Consider the following 12,012-nt stretch of genomic DNA (forward strand, 5'->3'; position numbering starts at 1 on the left):
TTCCCCCTCCCTATATGGCTTCCCTGGTTATTTAGTGCTTACCCTCCAATATAACTTCTCTGGTGGTCCCAAGAGGGCCAAACATAATGCAAAGTGGGGAAACCTCAGAGAATGCTGGTGGCTTATTTTGCACAAAACATCCCAATCCCTATAGAAGTGCATGGCACAGCCATAGCGATTGGGCTGCAGATTCAGAAATGGACGCAGCAAATAGTTGAAATAGGCCCTGAAGGGGTTTCCGATTAACCACTTAAAGACAACTGGATGAATATATTTGTCCAGTGTATTTGTGGAGAGTGCACCTCTAGTTTGTTACTAAATAAGGCACATGTGGTATCATTTTAACAGGGACAATTTGTAGAATTAATTTTGGTGTGTCTAAACGCTGTGACCCACGTCACATGAAAGATAGGTAGGGACAAACTCAATCAAACATAAAAAGTAATTTTCAGAATTATAATCAAACTTGGGAAAGTTTTAGCAATGCTACAAGAGACATATGTGGTATCATTTTAACCGTGATAGGTAATAGAATACAGTTTAAAGAGTTTTAGGGTTGAGGCCCATGCCTCCTGTATTCTTTTTAGTCACAAACTGAATCAAAAGAAATTAAAGTTCGCATATTCTGTACCAGAATAAAAGACTTGTAAAATGAAAACAAAGTGACAGAATATAAAAGAAAAAAAAGATATATTGTTACTTTAGGAACCTGGCTTTTTAAATATGTATGCCCTGAGGGTATATTGCTATTATTTTTGAAAATAAGGTCTTGTAATCATCCGTAGTGTACAATGAGAAAGCAAAAAACAAAAAAACAGAAAAAAGACACCTTTATTTCCAAATACAATATTGTCACCATACATTGTGCTAGGAACATATTCTAAATGTTGCAATAACCAGGATGGATGAGCAAATAAAATTAGTGGTTTTAACTTATAGTCAGCACTGTTTAATGTAAAGCTATAATGGATGTAATTGGAGAAAGTGTTTGTTTTTTTCTATTTTTTTCCCTTATTTTCCCTTTAAAATGCATAGAAAATAAGGTGATTACTAAACAAAATTACCACACACTGAAAGCCTAATTTGTCCTGAAAAAAACAATGTATAGATCATTTAGGTGTGATAAGTAGTAATAAAGTTATTGGCCAATGAATGGAAGCAGCGCCTGTATGTGAAAATTGCTCTCGGGCTGAAGTGGTTAAATGCTTTGTAATATGGTCCATTTGCTGTCAGCTAGTCCAGGCCTTCTACTTGGTGCCTGACATATTTATTTCAATACAATACCAGTTCCCTGGCAGTCCTGCTGATCCCCTGGCATACCTGATGTGTGAATCACGCACCTGAAACAAGCATGCAGTAAATCAAGTCAGACCACCTACATTAGATGCAGAGGATCAGCAGGACAGCCGGACAACGTGCATTGTTTAAAAGGAAATAAATATGGCAGTCTCCACATCCCTCTCACTTCAAGTGTCTTTTAACCACTTCAGCCTACAGCGTTGAAAATCGGATGCATCCGAGCAACTTTCACCTCCCATTCAGTCGCCAATAACCTTATTGCTACTTATCACAATTAATTGATCTATATCTTGTTTTTTCTGCCACTAATTAGGTTTTCTTTGGGTGGTACATTTTGCTAAGAATTATATTTTTCTAAATCCATTTTAACAGGAAGATTAAGAAAGAAATGGAAAAAATTCATTATTTCTCAGTTTTTGGCCATTATAGTTTAAAATGAATACAGGCTACCATAATTAAAACCTATGTATTTTATTTGCCCATTTGTCCTGGTTATTACACCTTTTAAATTATGTCCCTATCACAATTTATGACGCCAATATTTTATTTGGAAATAAAGGTGCATTTTTTCAATTTGCGTCCATCACTATTTACAAGCTTATAATTTAAAAAAAATATAATAAGATACTCTCTTGACATGCATATTTAAAAAGTTCAGACCCTTAGGTAATTTTTTTTTTTTGTTTGTGTTTAATTGTAAAAAAAATGTTTCATTAAAAAATATATTTGGGTAATTTTTGGTGTGGGAGAGAAACAGATCATTTGAAATGTAAGGGAATGTAATTCTTTATTAAAAAATGTATGTGGGTGCAGTTTACTATTTGGCCACAAGATGGCCACAGTTAAAGTCCTGGAAGAGTATGGTCACGCTTCCAGGAACAATAAAGAGCACGGGAAACTGTTTTTTTTTTGGGCAGAAATACCGCGGTTTCTGATTAGAGAGCGTCTGTTTTTCTGCGGGGAACTTAGATCAGTGAATGGGAATTATATTCCCATTCACTGATCAGGGAACTAACGGCAGGCAGCGGGAGCGCGCGCCCCATGCGGCAGCAGCACAGTCTATCTGGATGGATGACACTCAGATTTATCTCCATACCCCCGATCTCTCATCCACCACCATAAACAAGGTCTCCTTGTGTCTCTCAGCAATTTCCTCCTGGATGTCAGCTAGGTTCCTGAAGCTTAACCTAGACAAAACTGAGCTCCTGATCTTTCCACCGCATGCTGCTGCACCCCTCCCAGATTTCCACCTCACTATCGACAACACAACCATTCGCCCTACCTCCCATGCCCGCTGTCTGGGTGTCACCTTGGACTCTGACCTCTCCTTCATCCCACACATCCAAAACATCACCAGAGCCTGCAATTTCCACCTCCGTAATATCTCCAAGATCCGCCCCTTCTTAACCCCAGACACGACCAAACTGCTCATCCATGCCCTAATCATCTCCCGCCTTGATTACTGTAACTCCCTCCTTTCTGGCCTCCCCCCTGAAACGCACTGCCCCCCTTCAATCAGTGATGAACGCGGCTGCAAGACTCATCCATTCCTCGCACCGCTCCGCATCCTCATCTCCCCTTTGTAAATCCCTGCACTGGCTCCCTATCCATTTCAGGATAACTTTCAAGATTCTATGCCTGGCGTATAAATCAGTGCACAAAACCTGCACTACCTACATCTCGGAGCTCGTTCACAGGTATACACCAGGTCGCCCCCTCCGATCCTCCAACGACCTTCGCCTCACCACCCCACGCATTTCACACTCCCATGCCCGCCTGCAGGATTTCTCAAGGATTGCCCCCACCCTCTGGAATGCCCTTTCACCACCCATCAGACTTGCTCCCTCTTTCAACACATTCAAGCAAGCCCTTAAAACCTACCTCTTTAGGATGGCCTACCCACCTCCTACCACACAGTAACTCTCTAATGAGTATTTAACAGCCCCCCCTAGTGTTTCCACCCCACCCTTTAGATTGTAAGCCTCTGGCAGGGTCCTCCACTCCCTAGTGTACTCTACAGGATTGTGTGCTCCTGTCCTATGACAGCCTCGTACTTGTATTACTGGGCCTACCTAACCAGCCCAAATCACACGATCATGTATTTTGAACAATTTGCATGTTTAACTTTGTTCTATGTCCAGCGCTGCGTAATATGTTGGCGCTTTATAAATTCAATAAATAATAATAATAATAATAATATATCCGACCAGATAGACTTAAGTGGTTAAAAACTGCCGAAGATGTAAAGCATGCATATTATATTCTACGCCACCTCTTGTTCCCCCATTCCTTTAGACTGTAAGCTCACAAGGGGCAGGGCTTTCTCACCCTTTTTTGCGTCTTGCAATTTGTTATAAAGTTGTATTCATTACATTTGTCACTATAATTACCAATTCCGTATTATGTACCAATGTCTATATTTGGTGTGTACCATTGCCTGTATTATTATATACACCCTGTTTGTTTCTTACTCTGTACAACACAGAATATGTTGACACTTTAAATTAATAATAATAATAATAATAATAATAATAATAATAATAAGTAGTGGTCTTCTAAATACAAAAGCATTACCTGCAGATGTCACCTCCACCGCCTCCGGTTTATTCCTACAATACAAAATATGACGTTAGGATCAATACAAAACCTACTAAAACAAAGAAAAGCATGAACACAGATTTCTGCATCTAAATTTACTGCCTTTAGGCTACTTTCCCACCAAGACGTTGCGTTTTAGGGGACGTTATGGTCGCATAACGTGCCCCTAACACAACGTATGGTGGTGTTGAAGTTGGACATCAGATTGAGCTGCGTTATGCAGCTCTCAAAGCAGCCACTACAGGTTAGTGATAGGAAGTCCGGATCTTTTTAAGGATTCGGATCATTTGAATCGGATCATTGAAAAGATCCGGATCTTTGAACCAAATCATTTTACTAGGGAAGCAGACTGGGTCAAAATTCACTAGCAGGACAGGACTTTCCCTGCGCTGTACATTCTGTTCCTGTTTCTTCCAGACAGACATCCACTGTGAACCGAATCTTTCATTGTAATGATCCGGATGATTCGACTCACAAAAAAGATCCGGATCAAATGAAGGATTCACTACAGTCCCACCGAGTCACCACAGTGCAGTGAATATTATTTAGCCATGTGGCTGGCCGCAGAGGAGGAGGGGAGACCTCCTCCTCCAACATTACTGAGCATGTGCAAACAGTCTAACGCTGCTTAGCCCAGTATTACGTACAGCATGCAGCACTTTGTTTAAACGTGCTGCGTTACTAAGTAACACAACGTGGGCACTGTGAACAGCACATTGATTTATCCTTGCTGTGAGTTAGGCTGCGTTACTGGCTGCTGTAACGTGGGACTTTAACTTCCAATGTGAAACCAGCCTAAAAGGACAACTGAGATGAGGTGTATGAAGGCTGCTATATTTATTTCCTTTTAAACCAGGGTTCCCCAAACCTTGTGGGTCGAGGGCCGGGTCAACGTACTTCAGATTGCTGGGGGGCCGGAGTATACATAAGATGATGTACAAGTCTTTGCGGGCCAGACAGTGAAGCATACCCAGGTGACAACGTGCAATCCAATTGGACAGCAATGTCACCTGATGTGGAATGGGATTTGAAACCAGCGAAATTACTGCTTTCTGGCTTCCATGTGGATGGGTGGTGCCAACACTGCTATTCTATACGCGGACCACCAATATTTAAAGATGTAGCTTCCCACATCAGTGTTTTTTTCCCGGAACGTATACTGTACAAACAGAATGGATGTGAATAGATCCAATGTTAACCTATGGATCCATTAACATGCGTCCATTGGTACGGTCTGGGCCCCGAACCCAAAAAATGCCACAGGCCCTAATTTCAGGACCGTTCTGCCCAGCGGAAGGGATCCGGAAAAAAAATACTGTAGCATTGGGGGCAATGGGAAACGGAATGTTTCTTCACACTAGTGAAGAAAAGAACCGTTTCACGGAGGATGGGGGCATGTGCCGACGGGAACCTGAGCGATGGGAGGGTTTATACATACCTAATCTTCCGTAGCAGCCGGTGGTAGAGGCTTCTGTCTTCTTCCGCGTCATGTAACTACATGACGCGCTGTGTAGTCACAGCGGAAGAAGAGGAAGCCTCTACCGCCGGCTGCTACGGAAGATTAGGTATTTGCTGAGTGAAAACGGATCCGATCAATCATTGATTAGATCCATTTTCTCTATGTGAACGGGCCACGGACTGAGCCCTCCGGATCCGGTGAAGCGGACACAGGATCCACTCCCCAGATCAGTTTTGGCCCAAAACGCAGATGTGAACCTGGGCCTAAGTAATTCATTTTCTGTGTGGGGGGCCGGTAAAAAAAACCCAGGGGGCCACATTCGGCCCGCGGGCCTTAGTTTGAGGACCACAGTTTAAATCAATACCAGAGAAGTGTGCAAGGAGTCTATGTTGTTGTAGAGTAGTGCACACAGGCAGCAGTGCTAGGTAGGCTAGATACGGTCAGTGGAAGGAGTAGTGCACAGAGGCAGCAGTGCTGGATCCAGTCAGTGGAAGGAGTAGTGCACAGAGGCGGCAGTGCTGGATCCAGTCAGTGGAAGGAGTAGTGCACAGAGGCGGCAGTGCTGGATCCAGTCAGTGGAAGGAGTAGTGCACAGAGGCGGCAGTGCTGGATCCAGTCAGTGGAAGGAGTAGTGCACACAGGCGGAAGTGCTGGATCCAGTCAGTGGAAGGAGTAGTGCACAGAGGCGGCAGTGCTGGATCCAGTCAGTGGAAGGAGTAGTGCACAGAGGCGGCAGTGCTGGATCCAGTCAGTGGAAGGAGTAGTGCACACAGGCGGCAGTGCTGGATCCAGTCAGTGGAAGGAGTAGTGCACACAGGCGGCAGTGCTGGATCCAGTCAGTGGAAGGAGTAGTGCACACAGGCGGCAGTGCTGGATCCAGTCAGTGGAAGGAGTAGTGCACACAGGCGGCAGTGCTGGATACAGTCAGTGGAAGGAGTAGTGCACACAGGCGGCAGTGCTGGATCCAGTCAGTGGAAGGAGTAGTGCACACAGGCGGCAGTGCTGGATACAGTCAGTGGAAGGAGTAGTGCACACAGGCGGCAGTGCTGGATACAGTCAGTGGAAGGAGTAGTGCACACAGGCGGCAGTGCTGGATACAGTCAGTGGAAGGAGTAGTGCACACAGGCGGCAGTGCTGGATACAGTCAGTGGAAGGAGTAGTGCACACAGGCGGCAGTGCTGGATACAGTCAGTGGAAGGAGTAGTGCACACAGGCGGCAGTGCTGGATACAGTCAGTGGAAGGAGTAGTGCACACAGGCGGCAGTGCTGGATACAGTCAGTGGAAGGAGTAGTGCACACAGGCGGCAGTGCTGGATACAGTCAGTGGAAGGAGTAGTGCACACAGGCGGCAGTGCTGGATACAGTCAGTGGAAGGAGTAGTGCACATAGGCGGCAGTGCTAGGCGTGCTGGATACAGTCAGTGGAAGGAGTAGTGCACAGAGGCAGCAGTGCTAGGGGTGCTTGATACAGTTAGTGGAAGGACTAGCGCACACAGGCAGCAGTGCTAGGGGTGCTGGATACAGTTAATGGAAGGACTAGCACACACAGGCAGCAGTGCTAGGCGTGCTTGATACAGTTAGTGGAAGGACTAGCGCACACAGGCAGCAGTGCTAGGGGTGCTTGATACAGTTAGTGGAAGGACTAGCGCACACAGGCAGCAGTGCTAGGGGTGCTGGATACAGTTAGTGGAAGGACTAGCGCACACAGGCAGCAGTGCTGGATACAGTTAGTGGAAGGACTAGCGCACACAAGCAGCAGTGCTAGGGGTGCTGGATACAGTTAGTGGAAGGACTAGCGCACACAGGCAGCAGTGCTAGACGTGCTTGATACAGTTAGTGGAAGGACTAGCGCACACAGGCAGCAGTGCTAGGCGTGCTGGATACAATTAGTGGAAGGACTAGCGCACACAGGCAGCAGTGCTAGGGGTGCTGGATACAGTTAGTGGAAGGACTAGCGCACACAGGCAGCAGTGCTAGGGGTGCTGGATACAGTTAGTGGAAGGACTAGCGCACACAGGCAGCAGTGCTAGGGGTGCTTGATACAGTTAGTGGAAGGACTAGCGCACACAGGCAGCAGTGCTAGGGGTGCTTGATACAGTTAGTGGAAGGACTAGCGCACACAGGCAGCAGTGCTAGGGGTGCTGGATACAGTTAGTGGAAGGACTAGCACACACAGGCAGCAGTGCTAGGGGTGCTGGATACAGTTAGTGGAAGGACTAGCGCACACAGGCAGCAGTGCTAGGGGTGCTGGATACAGTTAGTGGAAGGACTAGCGCACACAGGCAGCAGTGCTAAGCGTGCTGATACAGCCAGTGGAAAGAAGTAGTTCACACAGGCAGCAGTGCTGGATACAGTCAGTGGAAGGAGTAGCGCACACAGGCGGCAGTGCTAGGCGTGCTTGATACAGTTAGTGGAAGGACTAGCGCACACAGGCAGCAGTGCTAGGGGTGCTGGATACAGTTAGTGGAAGGACTAGCGCACACAGGCAGCAGTGCTAGGGGTGCTGGATACAGTTAGTGGAAGGACTAGCGCACACAGGCAGCAGTGCTAGGCGTGCTGGATACAGTCAGTGGAAGGAGTAGTGCACACAGGCAGCAGTGCTAGGCGTGCTGGATACAGTCAGTGGAAGGAGTAGTGCACACAGGCAGCAGTGCTGGATACAGTCAGTGGAAGGAGTAGTGCACACAGGCGGCAGTGCTGGATACAGTCAGTGGAAGGAGTAGCGCACACAGGCGGCAGTGCTAGGCGTGCTGGATACAGTCAGTGGAAGGAGGGCTGTGTTCACATGGGCTTGTATCGGCACGCACAGCTAGCAGGGCAGTCGCTCAGCCGAGGGCTCAGACATGTACAGACACACCGCACAGAAGAGGAAGTCAAGCAACTACCGCTCTACAACTCTGAAATACTATTTCCGGGGAAAATGCCACACATTCTTACTCATATACTTATTCACGTGAAACAAAATCCGGATGCTCTACAAGACATACAGCATCTGCAACATCACTACACAGACTACACATAGACGAATGATAATGCCATATACAGTAAGAAATCCCTCTCAAGGTGGACATTAATGATAGGATGCTTTATATGATCGATTCTCTGGTTTAATCGTAATATCAACCAAATCTATTCATTTTTCAAATCGATTACATGAATCTGATCAAATTGGATAGCAGCTTTACTTCTGTTAGTGGACCTGAACAATGGATATTATGATCCTATTGGAGAATCGATCGTGCAAACAATCGTTATTGGCCACCTTTAAACTGTAGTGAAAAAATAGTTACAATAGTCATTTGTAAATTTGTCAGTGATTGCCCACTGCAAAAATCTTTCTTCTCCCTGATTTACATTCTGAATTTTATCACAGGTGCTTTTTTTGTCTCATCAGGTGCAGCTGTGCAGAATGTTTGTTTACTGAGTGTACTGAAGCCAGTACAAAATATACCCGGTCTCCCAGCATGCTTTGGGGGTACATTTGTTTACAGCCACTAGAAACATTGCAGGTTCCATATATACAAATCAAAAATTTACAGCAGTGACATTACAGCGGCGTACATTTAAAATTGGGGTGGTCAAATTATAGTGCGGGGGTGTTGTTGGGGGAGGGGTTGAGAGGCGACATACAAAGTAACCACTACTCCAACAACTCAGTGCTCTCTCCAGAATTTTTTCTACAGCCGGGCGGCATGAAAAAAAATGGCCGGATGGGGGCACGACGGGGATGCAGGGCCGGCACAACTCTGCTTACAGCATAGGAGGAGGATGCAAGCCGGTTACAGCCGGATGCTCACCAAAATTAGCCGGGTGGAGCACTGCAACTGTACTAAGACATGCTGAGCACCATGCGCCCTACAGAACACAAAGTACTTCAGAAATAAGGGTGATGTAAATCACTTCTAACCAATAATTCTAGTCTCACAGCTAACCCTAACACTGCTCTAAACCTCAAGACAAAACCTACACTTAAATGTAACCACTAAGACATTTAAAACTCCAAACCAGGCCCACATATATTACCAGTGATAGTGTGCGCAAATGAATGACAGCCACCAAAACCGGTCGCCATCTGTACCACCACCACTCAGTGCCAACCTGCTGCCCTTCCCTAACACCCAGGACCGTCATCTATGCCATGTAGCTGCCCTTACACAAAACTAAGGGGCCAACATGTCACACATCAGCTTCATAAAGTGCCACAAGGTGCCCATGCTCAACAGGATTTATTATTTGCCTCCCCAATACACAAAGTCACATTTATGCCCAACATCGTTATAACCAGGCTATTCTCCTATCCCAACATTTCAGGGCACATCACCTGGAACATAAACTACCACCCTCTCCTTACCCTTGCGACCTACACAATACCTCTACCTAGCCAACTATTGCCCATTGCATAAGCCATGAGTGCTACACTACCCCCCACCGAGGGCTACACTCTGCCCCTTCTCCATGGCCCATTACCAGAGCCATCTATACCTCCCCCACTACCTATGCCATAAGTGCCACACTGCTCCCCCCCCAATTACTGCTATACATGTCATTCTGTCCCTCCCCCTTTACCAGTATAAAGAGTACTGCACCCACTCTCCACAGAGGGCTACACTCCTATTATCCATTGCCCATTAGCTGAGCCATGACTACCCCTACTACCTGTGCCATGAATGATTCACTGCAACTTCCCTACAACCAGTGCCATGAATGCCATTCCGTCCCTCCCTCTTCATCAGTATCACCAATGCCATACCACCCCCACTGAGAGCTACATTCTGCCACTCCCTCATTGTCCATGGCCCATTACCTGAGCCATGACTACCCCTACTACCTGTGTCATGAGTGATTCACTGCAACTTCCCTACAACCAGTGCCATGAATGCCATTCTAGCACTTCCTCTCCATAAGCATCGGGAGAACCACCCTGCACCCACTCAGGCTTACACCCTGCCCCCCCCCATATTATCTGAGCCACGACTGCCACTCCACCCCTCCTACCTGTGACGTACTGCATCTCCCTCACAACCAGTGCCATGAATGCCAATCTATCCCTCCCTCTCCTTTAGCATCAGGTGTGCCACCCTGCACCCACTCAGCCCTACACTCTGCCCCTCCCCCATTATCCACTGCCCATTATCTAAGCCATGACTGCCACTCTATTCCTCCCCTACTACCTGTGACCTACTGCTCCCCCCTCAAAACCAGGGCCATGACTGCCATTCTAATTTCCCTCTGTACCAGTATCGGGAGTGCCACCCTGCACCCACTCAGTTCTCCACTGCCCCTCCCACACTACCCAGTGCCTGAGCCATGACTGCCACTCCACCCCTCCCACCTGTGACATACTGCACATCCCTCACAACCAGTGCCATTCTAATCTCCCTCTGTACCAGCATCAGGAGTACCACCCTGCACCCACTCAGAACAACACTCTGCCCCTCCCCCACTACCTGAGCCATGATTACCACCCTACCCCTCCCCAACTACCTGTGACATACTGCTCCTCCCTTACAACCAGTGCCATGACTGCCATGCTATCCCTTCCTCTCCATCAGCATCAGGAGAACCACCCTGCACCCACTCAGGTCTACACTCTGCAACCCCCCCCCCCCCCCCCCATTGTCCATTACCTGAGCCATGACTGCCCTACTACCTGTGACATACTGCACCTCCCTCATAACCAGTGACATTCCAATTTCCCTCTGTACCAGCATCAGGAGTGCCACCCTGCACCCACTCAGGCCTACACCATGCCCCTTCATTATCTGAGCCATGACTGCCCTACTACCTGTGACATACTGTTCCTCCCTTACAACCAGTGCCATGACTGCCATTCTATCCCTTCCTCTCCATCAGCATTGGGAGAACCACCCTGCATCCACTCAGGCCTACACTCTGCCCCCCCCCCCCCCTCTCCACATTGTCCATTACCTGAGCCATGACTGCCCTACTACCTGTGACATACTGCACCTCCCTCATAACCAGTGACATTCCAATCTCCCTCAGCATCAGGAGTGCCACCCTGCACCCACTCAGGCCTACACTCTGCCCCTCCCCCACTACCCATGGCCCATTACCTGAGCCATGAGGGTCACACTACAGTCACCCATGATCCGTGGCTGATCACCTGTGCCAGGAGTGCCCGCCTGCCCCCACACCCCTCAGCCACACACAGCTCCCCCGCAGGCCCGCCCGTCCCCTCACTCACCCGCCTGCCGCATTCTCCAGCTTGAGGCTCAGCGTCTCCTCGATGATGCGGTTGTTCACCTCCAGCAGGATCATGGCGGCAGCTCTGCTCGATCTCTCCCCGGTGTCACTCACTGACAGGCCGCCACTTCCCTCTTCCCGGACCGCAAGATGGCGCCGCCCACACCACCGCTTCCGCCCTTCTCCAACATGGCGGCGGCGCCTCTCCCCGCCCGCTCCGGAGCAGCCATTTTCGCTTCCCGTCAGTGACGCGCAGCCTAGATAACGTGTATGGCTTCATGAATGTCTGTATTTCCGTGTTTCTATGCGGAGAGAGGCGGGAGGCTCCCACTTCCGCCGTACAGTAACATGGCCGCTGACGGCGTATACAGATGGACGGAAGGCCCCCGCGCCCACACATTGAGGCTATCCAGAGATATGCCTGTCTGCGGGCTGCCCAGGTGCGGCACAGGC

At 48.1% G+C, this 12,012-nt stretch overlaps 1 protein-coding gene across 1 annotated transcript in view; it reads right to left on the minus strand.

The window, feature by feature from the left end:
* The window catches only part of ARPC2 (actin related protein 2/3 complex subunit 2), a 113,635-nt gene extending 101,910 nt beyond the window's left edge, over positions 1-11,725 (minus strand). Inside the window, exons 1-2 of the mRNA XM_068246114.1 lie at positions 11,561-11,725; positions 3,874-3,908 (exon numbers count right to left, since the gene is read on the minus strand). Of these exons, the coding sequence (XP_068102215.1) occupies positions 3,874-3,908; positions 11,561-11,634 (109 nt within the window). The 5' untranslated portion in view covers positions 11,635-11,725. The remainder of the gene's footprint in view (positions 1-3,873; positions 3,909-11,560) is intronic.
* Positions 11,726-12,012: the final 287 nt, after the last annotated feature.

Source organism: Hyperolius riggenbachi, chromosome 7 (assembly GCF_040937935.1).
Source record: "Hyperolius riggenbachi isolate aHypRig1 chromosome 7, aHypRig1.pri, whole genome shotgun sequence".
Lineage (NCBI taxonomy): Eukaryota > Metazoa > Chordata > Amphibia > Anura > Hyperoliidae > Hyperolius > Hyperolius riggenbachi.